Source organism: Cornus florida, unplaced genomic scaffold (assembly GCF_030987335.1).
Source record: "Cornus florida cultivar Cherokee Brave unplaced genomic scaffold, ASM3098733v1 CherokeeBrave_3.0.0_Hap2_Chr05, whole genome shotgun sequence".
In the NCBI taxonomy this organism is placed as follows: Eukaryota; Viridiplantae; Streptophyta; class Magnoliopsida; order Cornales; family Cornaceae; genus Cornus; species Cornus florida.
Genome location: NW_026775575.1, coordinates 53,450,024 through 53,471,270, shown reverse-complemented (window position 1 = coordinate 53,471,270; position 21,247 = coordinate 53,450,024). Strand labels below are relative to the sequence as shown.

The window sequence follows — 21,247 nt, the reverse complement described above, 5'->3', positions numbered from 1 at the left end:
CTTGATTCATCAAAATATACTTGCTAGCAGCATAAATCATTATGAAATAGCTAAGTATAATCAAACAGCACTTGAATCCATGATTAATTCACAAAAACAAGCTTAACTAGTGACCACACTGTCCAAATTCATTTTCTATATATTCTCAACACAAACACAATCTGAGCAAGTGTAAAAAGATGAATTATACATTTGTCAACCTTCAGAATAGACTACTGCAGCATGAAACACAAAGTCACTACTCAATACAGCCCTTGCATCAACAACTTTGATAGCAGCCTCATCTCAACAATCAGTACACACCTCAAAGTTGATTCAATGAGTTTTTATTGCATAGATCATCATCAAACAGCAGAGAAAAACTTGTTTGACATAGTATGTTTGAGGGTTCTCAGGTGCAGCTCAATGTGCAATGTGAATTTTTAAGGCTTGAACCCTAAGGAGCCTTATAACAACATATATATACTAGTGTACTCATAGCAACCCTTGTATAGCTGCTACAATACACCCGTCACATTCCACCAATGATTGGGAGAGCATAATTCAGATATTTTCAGAGCAATACACCAATACAGACCTGCCACCTCAACTAATTTATCACTATTCTCACCAGCTGCAGCAAGTAACAAGTTTTAATACTGAATTCTAATTCTATCCAAACCTAGCCTCTAAGGAATGTAATATTCTTGCATATACTAGCTCTCTAAGACCATTGAAACGTGTCACATATTTGAGCAGAGCTAGAAAGTACCAAAATACCCTTGTGACAGATTTTATGCATCTTAACTAAGCAAAAGTCCCGAGGCTACATAAAGGGCAATGCAGGTTCATTCAAGACAATCCAGTGCAATGCAGCTACCTGAGCATACATATATATATGCAATACAACTGAGAAAAGACAATAGTACCCCTGTGAGCACCTGTAGCTAAAACTTAAGTGTTGAACCTTCACTGTCACAGTGATTTTGATCAAAACAAGCTAAAGCATTGCAATGCACTATTACAGACCATTAAGTACAATGTGATACAAGGTAGTAAATGATAGTACAATCCCTGGACCTTATTTTAACACACAATGTAGATAGAAATCATACTTGAAGCCACTGAAACAATACTTTTTGACATTAAAAGGCAAACATTCTTTAAGGTAACTTAGGACCAACAATCTCCCCCTTTTGCCTTTAATGACAAAAACTTTGATATGAAATAAGGCCTCAATCACAGTGATGCAGATAACAAAAAAGAGAACAACCCAAATACAAAAGGAATAGCTTCAAGCTATCCTTATTTCAGTCCATTTCTCCCCCTTTTTGACATTGAAGGTCAAAAGATGAGTAGGACCAACAATATAAGTTCAGGAGGGAGGAGGAACAACCCTGAGAAGAGCTCCAAGGGTTGAGAATCTCTAAGGAAGAAGAGGTTTGGTCATGACGTCTGCAAGTTGATTTTTAGTAGGCAAATAAATAATATCAATAAGTCCTTTTTGAACTTTATTTCTGAGAAAGTGATACTTGATGTCAATATGTTTGCTCTTCCAATGTAGTGTGGGATTCTTACTGATAACAATAGCACATTAATTATCACAGAAAAGCTTGAGAGGTCCAGAGAATTGAATGCCAAGATCTGAGAGAGTAGTTTTCATCCAAAGTAATTGAGAGCCAACTTGTGAGGCAGCTATATACTCAGCTTCAGAGGTTGAAAGAGAGACAGTGTCCTGCCTTTTATTTAGCCAAGAAACAACATTGGAACCAAGAACAGAACAACAACCAGAGGTACTTTTTCTGTCAGGTAAAGATCCACCCCAATCAGCATCTGAGGAGCTACAATAGACATTGAGGGTGAGTAAATATAGAATAGACTATAGGAGATGGTGCCCTTGACATATCTGAAGATTCTTTTGGCTGCTTGAAGATAGAGATTCTTGGATTGCTTTGAAATCTAGCCACTAAACCCACTAAATACATTATATCAGGCCTTGAAGCAGTAAGATATAACAAACTACCAATGATTGACCTGTAAAGTGTTGAAGGAATAGCTTCAGTGGTGCACTTCAGTGAGAGTTTGGTATTAGGACATAGTGGTGTTGAGACAGCCTTACAATCATCCATTTTTAACTTTTTAAGTAGCTCAGAGGCATACTTTTGCTGAAAGATGAAGATTCCAGTGGATGTTTGGGTAATTTGTAGGCCTAAAAAGTATCTGAGAGTCCCTAAAAGTGACATTTCAAACCTTGTCTTCATGAGATTAGCAAATTCTGAAGCTAATAAGGTGTCCGAGCCACAAAACATGATATCATCAACATAGATTTGCAGAATTAGAAACTGTTCTTAATGAGTTTTTACATAAAGAGTATTATCAACCTTGCCTTTGTGAAATCCTTGTTCAACTAAGAACTGATGCAGCTTCTCATACCAGGCTCTGGGGGCTTGTTTGAGACCATACAAAGCCTTACTTAGTTTATAAATATGAGAGGGAAACTCTGAATCTTCAAAGCCTTCAGGTTGTTCCAAGTAGACTTCTTCATTTAGATCTCCATTAAAAAAAAGCAGACTTGACATCCATTTGGTATACTTTGACTTATTTGTGACAGGCAAAACATAAAAGCATTCTAATGGATTTCATTCTTGTAACTGGAGCAAAAGTTTCATCATAATCAATACCAGCCTACTGAAAGTAACCTTTATACACCAGTTTTGCCTTATTTCTGATAACTGGTCCTTTTTCATCCATTTTATTTCTGAAAATCCACTTTGAGCCAATTATATTCTTGTCTTCAGGTCTGGGATCAACTGTACAAGTATCATTCTTATTGATTTGATTAAGTTCCTCTTGCATAGCAGCTAGCCAATCTCTACTTTTCTGAGCTTCAAAATAAGACTTTGGTTCAATGGATGACAGCATAGCAAAGTGACTGTATTCTTCACCATCTTCAGCTTCTAATTCATTTAGCTTCTTTTTGTTTCTTGTTTAAACTCCAACTTGAGATGAACCAATGATGTTCTCAGCTTAAACCTGCTTCTGCAGCATTGGATAAGTGGTTCTCTTGGATCTTCAGGTTTAGTAACTGAGGAACTGGTTTCATTTGAACCAAAAGTATTGTCACAGTCTTCAAGAGGTGTGGACTGAGGATTCTCATCAAACTTCACATTGATTGACTCAACCACCTTCGAAGACCTGAGATTGTAGCATCTATAAGCCTTACTTTTTGTAGAATATCCCAAGAATATGCCTTCATCAGCCTTTGAACCAAACTTTCCCAGATTATCAATGTGGTTCAGTATATAACACTTGGTGCCAAACACCTTGAAGTAGTGAACTGTTACAGGTCTTCCATACCACAATTCATATGGTGTTTTATTTAAATTTGGTCTAAGAAGAACTCTCTTGATAATATGCACAGAAGTACTTACAGCCTCAGCCCAAAACCCTTTTGCCAAGCCTTTTTCAAGTAGCATTGTTCTTCCTATTTCCTGAACTGTCCTATTTTTTCTCTCCACAACCCCATTTTGTTGAGGAGTGGCCACAGCTGAGAATTTTTTCTTAATACCCTTGTCATCACAATAATGCTTAAATTCTTTCATGATGAATTCAAAGCCACAATCAAACCTAAGTCTCTTCACAGTGCAGTTTTTTTCATTTTCAACAAGATTGACAAACTTAATGAAATGTGTAATAGCCTCATATTTTTCTTTCAAGAACTAAACTCATACCATCCTACTAAAATCATCAATAAGAAACATGAAATACTTACTTCCACTAACACTAGTAGTTCTGGTAGGGCCACAGAGATCCATATGTATCAAGTCAAGAGCTTTTGAAGAGTTGGTTTCCTTGGAGGGAAATAAGACTTTGGTTTGTTTTCCTTGTTAACAAGCTTTGCAGAGATGATCTTCTTTGAAGTTGATATCAGGTAAACCTCTGACAGCTTTTAGTTTAAGAAGTTTAGACAAATTTCTTAAGTGCAGATGTCCTAATCTTTTGTGCCATAGCTTAGCTTCATCACAAGTTGTTAGATTGCATTGAGTATTCTGAGTTTCTTTAGTGACAGTATAAAAATTTCCTGAGGATCTATAAGCTAAGAAAATGACTTGTTTGGATCTGAGATCAACCACACTACACTTCTCTTTATCGAAGCATACTTCTTTTCCATTATCACACAGTTGGCTTACACTGAAAAGATTGTGTTTGAGTCCTTCGACAAGTTGAACTTCATGAATCTCAGGTAATTCTTCAGAATTGTTTACAGTTCCAATACCAATAATTTTTGCCTTTTGATTATCTCCAAAGATAATGTTTCCTCCATCAAACTGCTTCAGAGAAGTAAATTTGGATTTATCACCTATCATGTGTCTAGAGCAGCCATTATCAACATACCATTTGTCTTGAGTGTTACAAGTTTTAAAAGTTGTATACACTAGGAGGCTCACAGAGTTTAATTTCTTAGGAATCCATATCATTTTAGTCTTCATCAATGATCCTTTGTCCTTGACCTTCTGAGCTGAAGTTAAGTCTGACTTCTTGACATACATTCTAGTTATCTTGAAGTTCCTTATAGCTCTAGTAGTAAAGTCTCTCTTGTTGAAGCTTAGAGCACTGCAGGTGTCATTAAGTAACTCCCCTTGAACCTCTAAGGTTTTATGATAGGAAACCTTGCATGCACTTCACCAGTTGTGGCTTTGACAAATACAGAGTGAGTTTGATTGACCTTTGTAGCTGAATTACACACATAGCCAATTCCAGTCTTTCTAATTTGCTTTGTGGATTGCTTCTAGATCTCAGCCATCTTTAGGGATCTTTCTTCAAGAATGAGAGACAGTTCTTCTTTACACTTCTTGGTAGACCACTGAGTGTTGACTTGAGATTTCAATAGGCTTTAAAAAATAAGATAAGCTGAACACAGCATTGACAGTTTAAGTTTGAAGTGTTTAGTGAGAATTTGTTTGGACTTTAACAATTCTGAATTGAGCCTTTTTATCTGAGACTTCTATTGATTACACTTCACTGCAAGCCTTTTACATTCTTCAAGAATTTCGTCAATCTCAGTGTCACTATGTTCTTCAACTTGAATTGGAGTTTGTGGTGCTTCGAGAATTGCCATAAAGAAATATTCATCTTCTTGTGTCTCCTCAGGTTTATCTTCTTCAGGAGCTGCATCCCAGTCTGAGATAAGTGCTTTTCTACTAAACCTTCCTTTGTAGTTTCCTCCCTCACTCTTCTTTTGACTTTTCCCCTTTGAGTTAGGACAATTAGATACAACACGACTAGGTTTACCACACTCATAACAGGTTAAATTTTGCAGCTGATTCTTCTTTTTAAACCTGAACTTTCTGAATTTCTTAGCAAGGTAGGCTACCTCATCTTCTTCAAGATCATCTTCAGACTTTGTTTCAGTTTCTTCAACAACTTCATTTGCTTTAAGAGCAGTTTCTCTTCTATGAATAGATGGAACATCAATTCTCATTTCATAGGTGATGAGAGAGGCTTGAAGCTCATCAATCTTCAATTTAGAAACATCTTTGTCTTCGAGAATTGTCACTTTAGGATTGAATCTAGAAGTGAGTGACCTTAGTATCTTCTTACAAACATCAACATCCTTAATATCTTCACCAAGAGCTCTCATATTATTGACAAGGTCATTGATCCTGAACATGTACTCAACAACAGTTTCTCTTTCTTCTATCTTACAAACCTTATACTGAACTTTGAATAGCTGTATCTTGTTCTCCTTAATAATATTGTTTCCCTCATAAGCTGCTTGAAGAGAATCCCATATTTCTTTGGCTGTTTTACAATTTTTAACTCTGGTGAACTCCTGTTGCCTCTAGGCACAAAAGAGAACATGTTTGGCCTTGCCATCATTAGCCACAGCCAATTTGTCTTTAGTTGAGGAGTTATCAGGAATGAGAATCGCAACATCATGTACAGCAGCATGCCAAACATCATAGGACTGAGACATTAAGAAGGCTTCCATTCTAGTTTTCCAAGAGTCATAGTTTGAACCCTCAAATCCTAGAGCTTTGTTGATAACTTGACTTTCATCTATTGCTTGGATCAACTGCAGGCTTATTAGAACCTCACAATGTAGACCAAAGCTCTGATACAAATTATTGAACCAAGAGAGGGGGTGAATTGGTTAACACTTTGCTTTATAAAACTTTCACAATGCAACTAAACAAGCATTCAAGGAACAGATAACACAAAGTTTACAAGGAAACCCTCTTAACTAGGGAAAACCTTGGTTCTTGGCCTCAGCCAATAAGCAATCCACTACTAGCTGTATGTATCTTATTACACACTCAGTTGTCTCACTCTCTGTACACACACCCAGGCACAAGAATAAATACTAATTTCACAACTAATACACACACTAGTACACCACAGTGCATCCGAGTACTCCCCTTGTCCTAAGCAACCATGCTTGGACCAAATAAGCTCTCATAGTTCACCAGACACACCATTACAGATATAGTTTAGTACAATAAAGTCTTTGCAACAATTAAAATAAACTGGACACACAGAATTCCAAGTTATTGCCTCAAAACTACAATCTGCTGCATCTAGGGTCCGAGGGGTAACATGGGAAATTCCTTTCGAGATCAATTTACCAGCACCTTACACAGTCTTCTTTCACTGTTGTACTCATGTTCATAACTTTGCATAATCAAACACAGCATAAGTATATCACAAAAGTTCAGTTAAAGTCCTTAGTTCAGCACAGAATACCTTCAGTACAAAATAGCTTCAGCACAGAATAGTCTCAACATAAAATAGCTTCAGCATAGAATACTCAAAATCAAACCATACCATATTTTTGTCACAAGCTCAACTTTTAACAATCTTGATTCATCAAAATATACTTGCTAGCAGCATAAATCATCATGAAATAGCTAAGTATAATCAAACAGCACTTGAATCCAAGATTATTTCACAAAAACAAGCTTAACTAGTGACCACACTGTCCAAATTCATTTTATGTATATTCTCAACACAAACACAGTCTGAGCAAGTGTAAAAAGATGAATTATACCTGTGTCAACCTTCATAATAGACCACAGCAGCATGAAACACAAAGTCACTACTCAATACAGCCCTTGCATCAGCAACTTTGACAGCAGCCTCATCTTAGCAATCAATATACACCTCGGAGTTGATTCAATGAGTTTTTCTTGCATAGATCATCATCAAACAGCAGAGAAAAACTTATTTGACACAGTATGCTCGCGGGTACTCAGGTGCAGCTCAATGTGTAATGTGAATTTTCAAGGCTTGAACCCTAAGGAGCCTTATAACAGCATATATATACTAGTGTACTCACAACAGCCCTTGTACAGCTGCTACAGTACACCTGTCACGTTCTACCAATGATTGGGAGAGCACAATTCAGATATTTTCAGAGCAATGCACCAATGCAGGCTTGCCACCTCAGCTAATTTGTCACTATTCTCACCAGCTGCAGCAGGTTACAAGTTTTATTACTAAATTCCAATTCTATCCAAACTTAGCCTTTAAGGAATGTAATATTCTTGCATATACCAGCAGCTCTCTAGAACCACTAAAACGTGTCACATATTTGAGCAGAGCTGGAAAGTACCAAAATACCCTTGTGACATATTTTACACTTCTCAGCTAAGCAAAAGTCCCGAGGTTGTATAAAGGGCAATGCAGGTTCATTCAAGACAATGCAGTGCAATACAGCTACCTGAGCATACGTATATATATGCAATACAACTGAGAAAAGGCCATAGTACCCCTATGAGCACTTGTAGCTAAAATTGAAGTGCTGAACCTTCATTTTCACAGTGATTTTGATCAAAACAGGCTGAAGCATTACAATGCACTATTATAGACACTGAGTACAATGTGATACAAGGTAGTAAATGACAGTACAATCCCTGGACCTTATTTCAACACACAATGTAGATAGAAATCATACTTAAAGCCACTAAAACAATACTTTTTGACATTAAAAGGCAAACGTTCTTTAAGGTAACTTAGGACCAACAGTAACTTATAGCATTAGCACTATTATTTGCAAATTCTTTTGCTTAATTATAGAAATATAAAAAATGCTTATTTTTCATATTTTATTGCCTTGGATGTCGCTTGATTTGTCAAATTATATCAAGATTTCACTCCTATAATTACTTATTCGTTGATAAACTAATCCATGGAAAGGGCTGATTTGAGTACAAGGAATTAACATACCCATTCCCTCTTAGTCTTTTTTTCCTTTTTTTTTTTGGTCATTGGCAAGAAACATTTTTATTTATTTATTTATTTTGCTCGAAAGATGGTGAAGGCTTGTCATTGACAAAGATAATGTAATAGAAACTAGGAATATATATATATATATATATACACACATTAAAATAAAAAGATGAAAAAATAATTTTAAAAAACAGTGCACCAAACCAAAAGCATTCCAAATTTTCGGCCAAGTCACCATTTAGAATAAAATTCAGAATCTGGGTTTTTCTAAAACTGCATGTATTGAAGTTAAGAAGAGTGAATTAAACAATAATGAAATCCAATCCATTTTTCAAAATCCAATCAGATTACCCAATAAAAAAGATTATCTAATTTATAACTTATATAAAATTCATCTAGTATTAGATGATTAATAAGCCATATATAGTAACAGGGATATGACAGACTTAAATAGCTAGAAACAAGATCCAGGATTTCTCGTTGGGGTGGGCTAATAATAACAAAATTTCTTTAGGAAAAAAAGAAGAAGATTGCGTGATTCAATTCCAAAATTTGAAGGAAAATAAGTAGAAATCAGAAAAAAAGAAATTGCGAACGTGGAAGGGTATTGAATTGACTCACAAACGTGAGTGTGAGCAGCCAATCGAGGCATTCTTTTGCCTTCGGTGAAGATATCGAAACCTAGCTGATGATGGTTTTGCTCTTGGAAATTCTTGGATGGGTTTTTACTATTATTTTTTTTTTTTTTTTTTGGAGTGGGCAATATTAGTATAGTAAAAAAAAAGTACTTATTTTTAGGGTGGGCTACAGCATACCTTTGCCCACCCCTCTGTTCGCCTTTGGCTAGAAATATTCCAATGACAATGGAACGGAGGCTTTGAGGTTTTGGATTGAACTATCAAGCAGCTAGTAGCATTTGCTTCTGCGAACAGTCAAAACCTTGGGGGCACAATGATCCATTGATGGAAAATACATAATTATTGAAGGAAAAATAAATAGAAATACATATCCGGGTTAAAGAATAATACTAATAATCAGGGGCGGAGTTAGAAATTAAATTTTGGAGAAAAAAAAAAAATTATTGTAGCCATTTTCTTAACATGTTTATAAATGATATAAATAGAGTGCTAAGAAGTTTTAGCAATGGTTACAATAGTAATTTCTCTAGCTTTAATAGCCATAAATATGTAAAAAAAAAAAAATTGGGGGTGAAACTAATGTTGAGGCTATGGAGCCTAAATGACGAGTATTGACCCTAGGATCGATCTTAGCTAGTAATGACATCAATCCCAGGAAATTGTGTAAAGTTGGGATGAAACAAGATCAAACTCCAATCAATCGAGGATGAATACTGATCAAAATAAGAATACATACATATCAACTAGCACCGTGAAATCTTCAATCATTAGAAAATAGAAATAAAATGCGCGGGATTTGATTTATTAAATTGATTTTTCTTTCCTTTGAAGTTTGTAGAATAAAGGAAAGGTTAATTTCATACAAGTACCATGTCTTGTACAAACCTTAGGGTGTGAGATTGCACAATTGACGTTGAGAGTGCCATAGATTGATTACTAGAGAGAAAGGGAAGATCATATAGAGATCTTCTTTCTTACCATAAACCACTAAACCCCACTTCAAGAGAAGATCATATAGAGCCCTCCAAGTTAGGGCCGAAGTGCACAACCTATGAGTGGGGTCATTCATGTTCTTCAACAGAACCCCTTATTCTTGACTTGTGATTGGGCAAGGCCTCTCAGTTTTCCTTGAAGATCAAGGAAGAAATTGGAAAATTATGCCATTCGTTCGAGTCAAAAAGACCAATCTAATAGACTATTTTGGCTGCATAATTCGGGAATATTTGCTTGGCTCTTGTTAGCTCGAAATCATAACTTTCAAAATATCCAACTATTTTGAAAGAACAAAGAGTAACAAATTTAAGCTTAACAGTCTTGGCAAACTCACTCATAAAATTACAAGACAACAAAACAGTCTTTAACTACGTTTCAATCATTAAAACTAATTAATATTCACCCATTTCTGAAGGCAATTAACTGATATAGATACAGTATAGATACAATATTAAATATCCTTATATTACTAAATTCATAGCAGTAAAACCTCCACCAGAGACAACTGTTGAGTATCTTCATCCTCAATAATTTTGTGTCAGAAATATCTAAGTGTAGGTATGTTAAAATGTTTAATAAAGGAGTCAATCTCAAATAATATTGAGCTTTTGACTTGCATACGTGTTGTATTGAATTTTCCGCATATCGCAATTAAAGGAAGAAAGTCTAGAAGGCAAAAGTCTTTTGCCCATCTCTCAAAAGCAACGCATGAGAAAAACGGTGAGAATTACAAGGCGCTGGTTACAAGTTTTATTACTAAATTTCAATTCTATCCAAACTTAGCCTTTAAGGAATGTAATATTCTTGCATATACCAGCAGCTCTCTAGAACCACTAAAACGTGTCACATATTTGAGCAGAGCTGGAAAGTACCAAAATACCCTTGTGACATATTTTACACTTCTCAACTAAGCAAAAGTCCCGAGGTTGTATAAAGGGCAATGCAGGTTCATTCAAGACAATGCAGTGCAATACAGCTACCTGAGCATACGTATATATATGCAATACAACTGAGAAAAGGCCATAGTACCCCTATGAGCACTTGTAGCTAAAATTGAAGTGCTGAACCTTCACTTTCACAGTGATTTTGATCAAAACAGGCTGAAGCATTACAATGCACTATTACAGACACTGAGTACAATGTGATACAAGGTAGTAAATGACAGTACAATCCCTGGACCTTATTTCAACACACAATGCAGATAGAAATCATACTTAAAGCCACTGAAACAATACTTTTTGACATTAAAAGGCAAACATTCTTTAAGGTAACTTAGGACCAACAGTAACTTATAGCATTAGTACTATTATTTGCAAATTCTTTTGCTTAATTATAGAAATATAAAAAATGCTTATTTTTCATATTTTATTGCCTTGGATATCGCTTGATTTGTCAAATTAAATCAAGATTTCACTCCTATAATTACTTATTCGTTGAGAAACTAATCCATGGAAAGGGCTGATTTGAGTACAAGGAATTAACATACCCATTCCCTCTTAGTCTTTTTTTCCTTTTTTTTTTTGTCATTGGCAAGAAACATTTTTATTTATTTATTTATTTTGCTCGAAAGATGGTGAAGGCTTGTCATTGACAAAGATAATGTAATAGAAACTAGAAAATATATATATATATATATATATATATATATATATATACACACACATTAAAATAAAAAGATGAAAAAATAATTTTAAAAAACAGTGCACCAAACCAAAAGCATTCCAAATTTTCGGCCAAGTCACCATTTAGAATAAAATTCAGAATCTGGGTTTTTCTAAAACTGCATGTATTGAAGTTAAGAAGAGTGAATTAAACAATAATGAAATCCAATCCATTTTTCAAAATCCAATCAGATTACCCAATAAAAAAGATTATCTAATTTATAACTTATATAAAATTCATCTAGTATTAGATGATTAATAAGCCATATATAGTAACAGGGATATGACAGACTTAAATAGCTAGAAACAAGATCCAGGATTTCTCGTTGGGGTGGGCTAATAATAACAAAATTTCTTTAGGAAAAAAAGAAGAAGATTGCGTGATTCAATTCCAAAATTTGAAGAAAAATAAGTAGAAATCAGAAAAAAAGAAATTGCGAACGTGGAAGGGTATTGAATTGACTCACAAACGTGAGTGTGAGCAGCCAATGGAGGCATTCTTTTGCCTTCGGTGAAGATATCGAAACCTAGCTGATGATGGTTTTGCTCTTGGAAATTCTTGGATGGGTTTTTACTATTTTTTTTTTTTTTTTTTTTGGAGTGGGCAATATTAGTATAGTAAAAATAAAGTACTTATTTTTAGGGTGGGCTACAGCATACCTTTGCCCACCCCTCTGTTCGCCTTTGGCTAGAAATATTCCAATGACAATGGAACGGAGGCTTTGAGGTTTTGGATTGAAATATCAAGCAGCTAGTAGCATTTGCTTCTGCGAACAGTCAAAACCTTGGGGGCACAATGATCCATTGATGGAAAATACATAATTATTGAAGGAAAAATAAATAGAAATACATATCCGGGTCAAAGAATAATACTAATAATAATCAGGGGCGGAGCTAGAAATTGAATTTTGGAGAAAAAAAAAATTATTGTAGCCATTTTCTTAACATGTTTATAAATGATATAAATAGAGTGCTAAGAAGTTTTAGCAATGGTTAGTGGGGTTTAACAGAACCCCCTTATTCAACAGAACCCTCTTATTCTTGACTTGTGATTGGGCAAGGCCTCTCAGTTTTCCTTGAAGATCAAGGAAGAAATTGGAAAATTATGCCATTCGTTCGAGTCAAAAAGACCAATCTAATAGACTATTTTGGCTGCATAATTCGGGAATATTTGCTTGGCTCTTGTTAGCTCGAAATCATAGCTTTCAAAATATCCAACTATTTTGAAAGAACAAAGAGTAACAAATTTAAGCTTAACAGTCTTGGCAAACTCACTCATAAAATTACAAGACAACAAAACAGTCTTTAACTACGTTTCAGTCATTAAAACTAATTAATATTCACCCATTTCTGAAGCGCAATTAACTGATATAGATACAGTATAGATACAATATTAAATATCCTTATATTACTAAATTCATAGCAGTAAAACCTCCACCAGAGACAACTGTTGAGTATCTTCATCCTCAATAATTTTGTGTCAGAAATATCTAAGTGTAGGTATGATAAAATGTTTAATAAAGGAGTCAATCTCAAATAATATTGAGCTTTTGACTTGCATACGTGTTGTATTGAATTTTCCGCATTCGCAATTAAAGGAAGAAAGTCTAGAAGGCAAAAGTCTTTTGCCCATCTCTCAAAAGCAACGCATGAGAAAAACGGTGAGAATTACACGGCGCAAAACACTTTTTTGTTTTTATTTTTAATTTTTTTAAAGGAATGCATTATACGATTATTTGTCAAAAAATAGTCTAAAAGTACTTTTTGAACCTATTGTGTAGTTGGATAATATTTTTTTTATGAATAGTGATGCCACTTTCTTCTTCTTTTTTATTATTATTTTTTTATATTTTATATTTTAACAATAAAACAGGTACAAGTTCATTATCTTTACCTTAAAAAACTAAGAAAACACCATATAATAGAATCATTTTATGTACACATGTAATTAATTATGTTATGAATCAATTGCATGTCTCCCAAATTTTTAGTTTAATTTTAATTTTAATTTTTTATTTATCGTTTTACCTTTAATATATATATATATACACACACACATACATATCTTATCCGATCAGAAACTGAGGCTTCCGTTTGGTAACTATTTACGTGTATAATTTATTATTTATATAAACAAATTTTGAAGAAAAAAAATATTTATTAATATTATTTATGTTTATCGATTGTATAAATTCACTTACATAATTATTGTTCACACGGGTTAATTTTATAAACGTCAAAACTATGTTTATGATTATGCATGTGTTTATGTTTATGATTTTTATTTATTATTATTTTATTTTTTTTGCATGAAGAAAACAGAGAGCTTATAAGCAAAACAAATATCATTATTTATGACTTTAGATAATCAAGAGGGCCACATTCCACTGAAGATCAATAGTTTTTTTACGAGCATCATCCCATTTGTTAAGGTTGTGAGCAATCTTGTTAGAGAATAATTGGACACTTCATAGATATTTTAATAATTTGTTTTCAATTGATGTTGAATTTTTTAAAAACGGTTTAATATTAACAAACATATTTTTTTGTTCATTATTTTTAAAATAAGACAAATATCTTTACGTTATCAATGATAACAATGTATGTGTTTATCGATAAATGAAAAATACACATAAACAGTTATTATATTTAAGCTTAAATGATAAATAATAAATAAAATATTATCGAGTAGGGTTTAAATTTCCATTTTTACAAATGGATGTCTTGGTTAGGGATTGAGATTTATGTGAATGAGAAATGTGAGAGTCAAGTAGTAAACTTCCCGTTCCCATTTCTATAGTTGTCTTACCATATTGGCAAAACGAATTCATCCATATCCACGTTTTACACGTAAAGGAAGAAAAGGGTGACTCTACCTGAAGGCGTGCATACCATCTGTGTGTATATACACAGTATTGCACAACATATTATATAATTTGATACATTATCTAAACACATATATTTTTTAAATTGGCATTTTGACGTGTCGTGATGATTTTTCCATGCTAGTGGAATCATAAAGACGCCTTTCTATAATAAAGCAGTTTAAGACTAGATCTTATCAATTTGAACACGCAAATTCATTAATTTCCTTTGGTTTACACCACATTCACAGTGTACTTTGGGTTGGTGCACAGATCTTAGTCTTCCCGATTAGTCCATAATGACCGGCTAAAGTAAAATAAACCTCAATTAAAGTGGTTCTCAGTCATTTTGTGGATGACACGTTTATAGTAGAAAAGAAGGCCAAGGGACCACACATTTCAAAGTGGTTAGTGTTCAACGAGAAATTATTTAATCATGTCACAACTAATCCGACAAACACAAGAAGTTATGTAAATATAGAGTTAAATAAAGATGACACACAAACATACGTTCTCGTAATTAGTCAGCACATGGTCCGAAACTACTAACGGATAAGGCTTGACTTAACAGGCCCAATAAGTTCCTCGCACGTACATGACTCTTGACTCAACATGGCCAAGGACTAAGTTGTGTCCACATTTTTGTAAACTTGTGATCAGTTTGTTGTTCTTCTATAAAAACACCTTTCTCATAATATGCTTGATTATTATCATTTCCATAATGGGTTGTTCATCAATATTGTGTCGTCACTTCACCTTATTCTTGCACTACTTGCTCTTCCTACTGATCACCACATTTGGTTACTGTATGGTCATAAACTGTCTCTCTTTTTTGCAGCATCCACAGCCACTATGCCACAAGGATGAGTGCTCTGCTTTGATGCAGTTCAATCGAAGCCTTTCGATAAGAAACTTTGCTTCTGAGGATCCTTTTGCTCATCCAAAGGTAGCATCGTGGAATGGTAGTGATGGCTGCTGCTGCTGCTCGTGGGACGGTGTCACATGCCATGAGGACACCGGCCATGTGATTGGCCTCAACCTCAGTAGCTGCTATCTCTATGGTTCTATCAACTCGAGCAGCACCCTCTTTAATCTTGTTCACCTTCGGAGACTCAACCTCGCGGACAATTACTTCAATTACTCCAACATTCCGTCTAGCATTGGCCGTTTTTCAAGGTTAACATATCTCAACCTCTCATTCTCTTTGTTTTCCGGCCAAATCCCATTAGAAGTTTCGAAACTAACCAAACTAGCTTCTCTCGACCTTTCTGTCAACGATTTTGTGGGCGAGATAACTAGTACTACTTTTGATAATTTGACACAACTCGTCTATTTAAACCTCTACAACAATAATTTTCTAGGTCAGATACCTCATTCGTTTCGTAATCTTACTCAGCTCACACATCTGGATCTTTCTCTTAATGATTTCAAGGGCCAGTTACCTTCTTTAGCAAACCTTAAACAACTTCGGATTTTCTACATGGATCATAATAAATTAACTGGTCAAATCCCATACTGGCTTGTAACTCTCACCCATTTGAGAAAGTTAGACCTTTCATCTAATTGGTTGCATGGTTCAATACCTGAATCAATTTCTCAACTTGTGAATCTAGAATATCTATCTCTCTATGCAAACAAGCTGAGTGGGAAAATAAGAGTAGATGTGTTTCTTACCATGAAAAATCTCACCAGCCTTTTTCTGTCCGATAACATGCTGACATTGCTCGCCAGTACCAGTACCATCAATGTCAATGCTTCCAAGCTGCCAAAGTTCAAGTACCTAGAATTGGCCTCGTGTAACTTATTGGAGTTCCCTGATTTCTTGAGAAAACAAGACGGCTTGATGTCACTAACCCTACAGAACAACAATATCCGCGGCCCTATACCTAAATGGATATGGAACATGAGTAGAGAAACTCTCTTGCTTATGGACATTTCCGAAAATTTTCTAACCTCTGAGCTGCTTCCTCTAGTCCTTCCGTGGAGAAAACTACGTAGTTTAGACATAAGCTCTAACATGCTGCAAGGTTCACTTCCAATCCCACCATTAACCACCTCTTTCTATAGAGTCTCAAACAACAATTTGACCGGAGAGATTCCACCACTGTTCTGCAATCTGAGCTCTGCTTTTGTCCTCGATTTATCTTCCAACAACTTGACCGGTGTCATCCCCCAATGCTTGGCAAGCTTTAGTGATTCTCTGTCCGTGTTGAACCTTCGAAACAACAACTTTCATGGCCCCATTCCTCAAATGTACAAGAGAGGAAGCCAACTAATGATGATAAATTTTGGTGGAAACCAATTACAAGGGCCGGTGCCTAGATCGTTGGCCAGATGCACATTTCTGGAGAGTCTTGACCTCGGAAACAATCTAATCAATGATACTTTTCCCGTTTGGCTGGGAACACTTTCTAACTTGACGGTTCTGATTTTGCAATTCAATAAATTCCATGGTTCCATACCAAACCCTTACTCCAATGTTGCATTCCCCAGCTTGCACATCATTGACTTGTCTCACAATTGTTTCACTGGTGAGCTGCCTTCGAATTTCTTCACAACCTGGACGGCCATGAAAGTTGTCAATGATCTTAACCAACCAAGGTACATGGGGACAAGCAGAAATCTGGACACACCTGGACAAAGTTGGAATCTAAATTACTTCTACTCCATGACACTGACAAACAAAGGGGTGGAAACAGCATATATGGATATTCAAAATATCTTGATTGCCATTGATCTCTCGAGTAACCACTTTGAAGGAGAGATTTCAGATTCACTGGGGGTTCTAAGTGGGCTCCACATGCTCAACCTTTCCAACAACAATCTCACTGGTGAGATCCCATCTTCATTTGGGAATCTGACAGAGCTCGAATCATTGGACCTTTCTCAAAATAAACTCTCTGGAGAAATACCCCAGAAGCTGTCCCAGCTCACGTTCCTTGAAGTCTTCAATGTCTCTCGAAACCATCTCACAGGGCCGATTCCACAAGGGAGGCAATTCGATACGTTTCCAAACAGCTCATACGAGGGGAATTCAGGATTGTGTGGAGACCCTTTGTCGAAGAAATGTGGCAGTGTAGAAGCATCACCACCACCTTTTTCAAAATTCAAGCAAGATGATGATCATTCATGGTTTCCGATTGATAAAATTGATTGGGTTGTCATATGCATGGGCTATGGAGGTGGGCTAATTGCTGGGTTGATCATTGGGCACACTCTGACCACAAGGTATCATGAATGGTTTGTCAACACCTTCGAAAGAAACCAAAAGAAACATGGAAGGAATAATAAAAGCAGGCGAAGAAGTTAAATTTGATGAGCGGCCACATTTGCTTCAAGGATGTGTGCTTCTATAGATTTCCCGATTGGAAGGAAAGAATTTCAGACCTAGAATGGAGATTTTACCTTGTTCAGGGCAGTTTCGAAGATGATATACATGGTTTGTCGTGATTATATACGCATTAGATAATTCGTGTGTATTGTGTTTCTTTTGCCTTCTGTCATGTAATCATTTAGTAATGTAGTTCAGACGAGGTCATAACATGTTGCAGTGTTAAAAAATTTGGAGTACTAAGTTTGGTTGTGTGTGTTTTTAGCAAATTATGGAAATAGTTTTCTGTTCTCGGAAAATTGAAAACTGTACAAAAAAAATTATATTTGGTTCAGTTTTTTTTTAAAACTATTTTCTAAAAACTCAGTTATAAAAATGTCTATTTTCATATAACAATTTTTTGTAGTTCTCTAAATATTATTCTCTATTTTTTTAGTTTCTGATAACTGTTTTCAAACTTACCAACCAAACAAGTTCCAAATTTTTTATTATAAAGGAACATCATTAAACTTTAACCATAAAATTTTTTTAACATATTCAAAGATTGTTTCTTTACACTTTTCTACTCCATTACTTTCACAAATGAACTTGTATAACAATGATGAAATGAACACTACTCATTACTATAAGCCTACACAATTTTTCATGGTAGTGATCCCACCATCCACAACAAGGTTATGACCACTTACATACTTGGATTCATCACTAGCAAGATAAAGTGCAGCCTCAGCAATATCTTTGGCCCTCAGTGTCACACCCTTTAGATTGGCCATTTCTCTCACCATTTCCTCCATCTTTTTTACTTCTTCCTCACAAGGTGCCCCTAAATCCTTGCATTCTTCGTCTTCCTCATGACTCCTCCATGCATTGACAAGCATGGAAGTGGCCACCCCAAAGGGAGATATGCAGTTAACCCTAATCCCATACCTTCCTAGCTCACAAGCCGTGTTCTTCGTCAACCCTACAATGGCATGTTTCGATGCTGTATAAGCATGAGGCCCAAGCCCTCCCATGAGACCGGCCACGCTGGATATAGAAATGATGCATCCACTTCTTCGTGGCACCATTACACGCGCCGCGTGCTTCATCCCTAGGGCTGCTCCTTTGACATTTATGCGCATGACATGATCAAACTCATCCGCATCAAAGTCTACGATGCTCTTGTGCTTCGATTGGTTTCCAAGTACACCGGCGTTGTTGAATAGAATGTCAAGTTGGCCATACATTGAAAACGTTGAACTGATCAAGTGTTTGATATCCTCTTCCAAGCTCACATCACAATGCATATAGGTTGCTGAGGGTGACAATGAGTTAGCTAAAGCAATACCAGAGGCATCCTCGACATCTCCAATGACAACCTTGGCTCCATGTTTCGCAAAAAGTCTCGCTGTGGCTTCTCCTATCCCTCTGGCTCCACCTGTTACAATTGCAACTTTTCCTTCCAACCTACACAAGGTTAACATTTTTATATTTAAAAATAAAGCAATCAAGAAAAAATGGACATATGTGTGTGTGTGTAGGTAAAGAGTCATAGGATCATATATAATTTTTCATTAGGCACAACAAAGCCTGACAATTAAAGTATCAAATTATTAATGATATCAATGATTTGGGAATGAATTTATATATATTTCCCATATCCAGTGCAATCAATTTCAGTGATTTCTTTTTCCCTTCTAGAAGCCATCAGTAGCTGATGTTTATTCTTAATTATTATATAAATGCATTTTTAAGTAAATTACAGCTAGAGGAACTATAGAAAAATCATATAATCAAAATGTGTATCAAATATTTTATTGCAACTATGAACCATTAATTTCTTGAATTCTCAAATGATTTGCGTAAGGGTAAAGAGAATTAGAAAAATTAAAGAGTGGAGTGAAGGTAACCTTTTCGGAGTGAGGAGGGAGTTCTCCCTGCTGCTGACATGAATTGCCCGGAGGGTTTTCTCAGGTATTACTTGAGCAGGCATGTGTGCGTGTGCGTGTGTGTGTGTGTGAGAGAGAGAGAGAGGGAGAGAGAGAGATTTAACAATAGAAAGGAATAAGGACACTGAGGAATGAGGATACAGATGGTGGGTTGAAGGATGGAAGGGCTTTATAGTGTTCCAAAAAGTGCTTCTGCAGTGGAGGGGACACTTTCTTAGATATGTCCCTTACCCTAAAGCTCGCTTGCCCCTCAAGTACTTGTTTCCCTCAACTTGTCAAAATATCCCTCCCAATTAATTCATACAAAAAATAATAATAATGAGAAACAAACCCTTGTAATTGTAACCCCAGTGACCAAAATTGCCTTCCCTTTTATTTATATATGGCTTAATTGTGACACACACACACACACACAACATAAATAAACCTTCAATTAATGTATTCAACCTCAAGATTATCCTCATGTTGCATGCTTAACTTTGATGTATATTTGAACTTTCATCAAGTAGGTCCTACCACAAATCCCTTTGAATGAGAGATCCATGGTACGATGCCCGAGTATTATAGAATTTGTCAAAAAACGGAAAATCAATTAAATGGCGGAATTCATATAAACCGAGATGAACAAAAATAACCCATCTTTTATTTTATTTTATTTTATTTCCAAGTTTAAGGAATATCCTAAGCTGACTACTCATGCATAGCTGGTGTTGCAATCATATATGATGGGGCTTTTTCCCAAAATGTTGCGGATAGGATTCATTCTTACATCATCAGCAATCCAATGGACACATCAGAAATATCTCACAAATATTTCTTCTGATCATAACTAAATGTCTAGCTGTTACTAACAGGAAGTGATATAGGAAATGCAACAATTACTTGTAAACAGTTAGGCAAGAGCTATAGCTAACAATATATGGCACACGCAAAGGAATCAACCAAACCAACAAAATCCAACTCCTTCCATATATATCTTGTCATTAATTCTAAGATTTAATTCATATACATATATATATATATATATAGATATATAACTTGTTATCTCATTACTATATTGCTTCCATATATATCTTGTCATTAATTTTAAGATTTTAAGGAGATATATGTGTCTGCATGTTTGATAAGAGGACTGGTTTTCTATAAAGTTCAATCTCATTCAAGATCAAGAATATAGATGCATGCCAAAACTGGATTAGTTATTTCGATCAAATGCACATAAATTGCCTCTCTTCGGATTAAAAAAGAGTGCAAGTTTTCTTTTCTTATATATATATATATACATATATTTGCTTTACCCTTTGAAAAAAAAGAGAGTGCAAGTTCAATCCTATTGGATGATACACATTCGGATTATGTGTTAAAAGGAGAAGTCATAGGTGGGTTTGTGAAATGACCGTTAGATTTAATCTAACAGTCTATATAGAAAGTGTGAATTATTTTTCTTGCTCCATGAGGAACAAGAGATCAGGACTCATGTATATAGATAACATATGGATACCATTAATCCCTCCTCTTAGAGGAAAAATGGGTGGCAACTCCAACTAATCTTGCTTTGGGAAAATAGGTGGGAAGAAAACAAAGGAAAAAAATATTTTTTTTTTTTATGGGAATAAGAAGTGAA

General features: G+C 35.3%; 3 protein-coding genes across 3 annotated transcripts; 1 reads left to right on the top strand and 2 right to left on the bottom strand.

Moving 5' to 3' along the window:
• Window positions 1–1,573: 1,573 nt before the first annotated feature.
• LOC132309284 (uncharacterized mitochondrial protein AtMg00810-like) lies at window positions 1,574–2,108 on the bottom strand. Its single transcript, XM_059807602.1, has 2 exons — window positions 1,963–2,108; window positions 1,574–1,820 (listed from the first exon to the last, which is right to left on the bottom strand). The coding sequence occupies exons 1-2, from the start codon at window positions 2,106–2,108 to the stop codon at window positions 1,574–1,576; spliced, it is 393 nt and encodes a 130-aa protein (XP_059663585.1).
• Window positions 2,109–15,085: 12,977 nt separating this feature from the next.
• On the top strand, window positions 15,086–17,951 carry LOC132309283 (receptor-like protein 6). Its single transcript, XM_059807601.1, has one exon. The coding sequence runs from the start codon at window positions 15,086–15,088 to the stop codon at window positions 17,672–17,674; it is 2,589 nt and encodes an 862-aa protein (XP_059663584.1). The 3' UTR covers window positions 17,675–17,951.
• Window positions 17,952–18,318: 367 nt separating this feature from the next.
• On the bottom strand, window positions 18,319–19,667 carry LOC132310153 (short-chain dehydrogenase reductase 2a-like). The gene is made up of 2 exons (XM_059808371.1): window positions 19,585–19,667; window positions 18,319–19,141 (listed from the first exon to the last, which is right to left on the bottom strand). The coding sequence occupies exons 1-2, from the start codon at window positions 19,665–19,667 to the stop codon at window positions 18,319–18,321; spliced, it is 906 nt and encodes a 301-aa protein (XP_059664354.1).
• Between the last annotated feature and the right edge of the window lie 1,580 nt (window positions 19,668–21,247).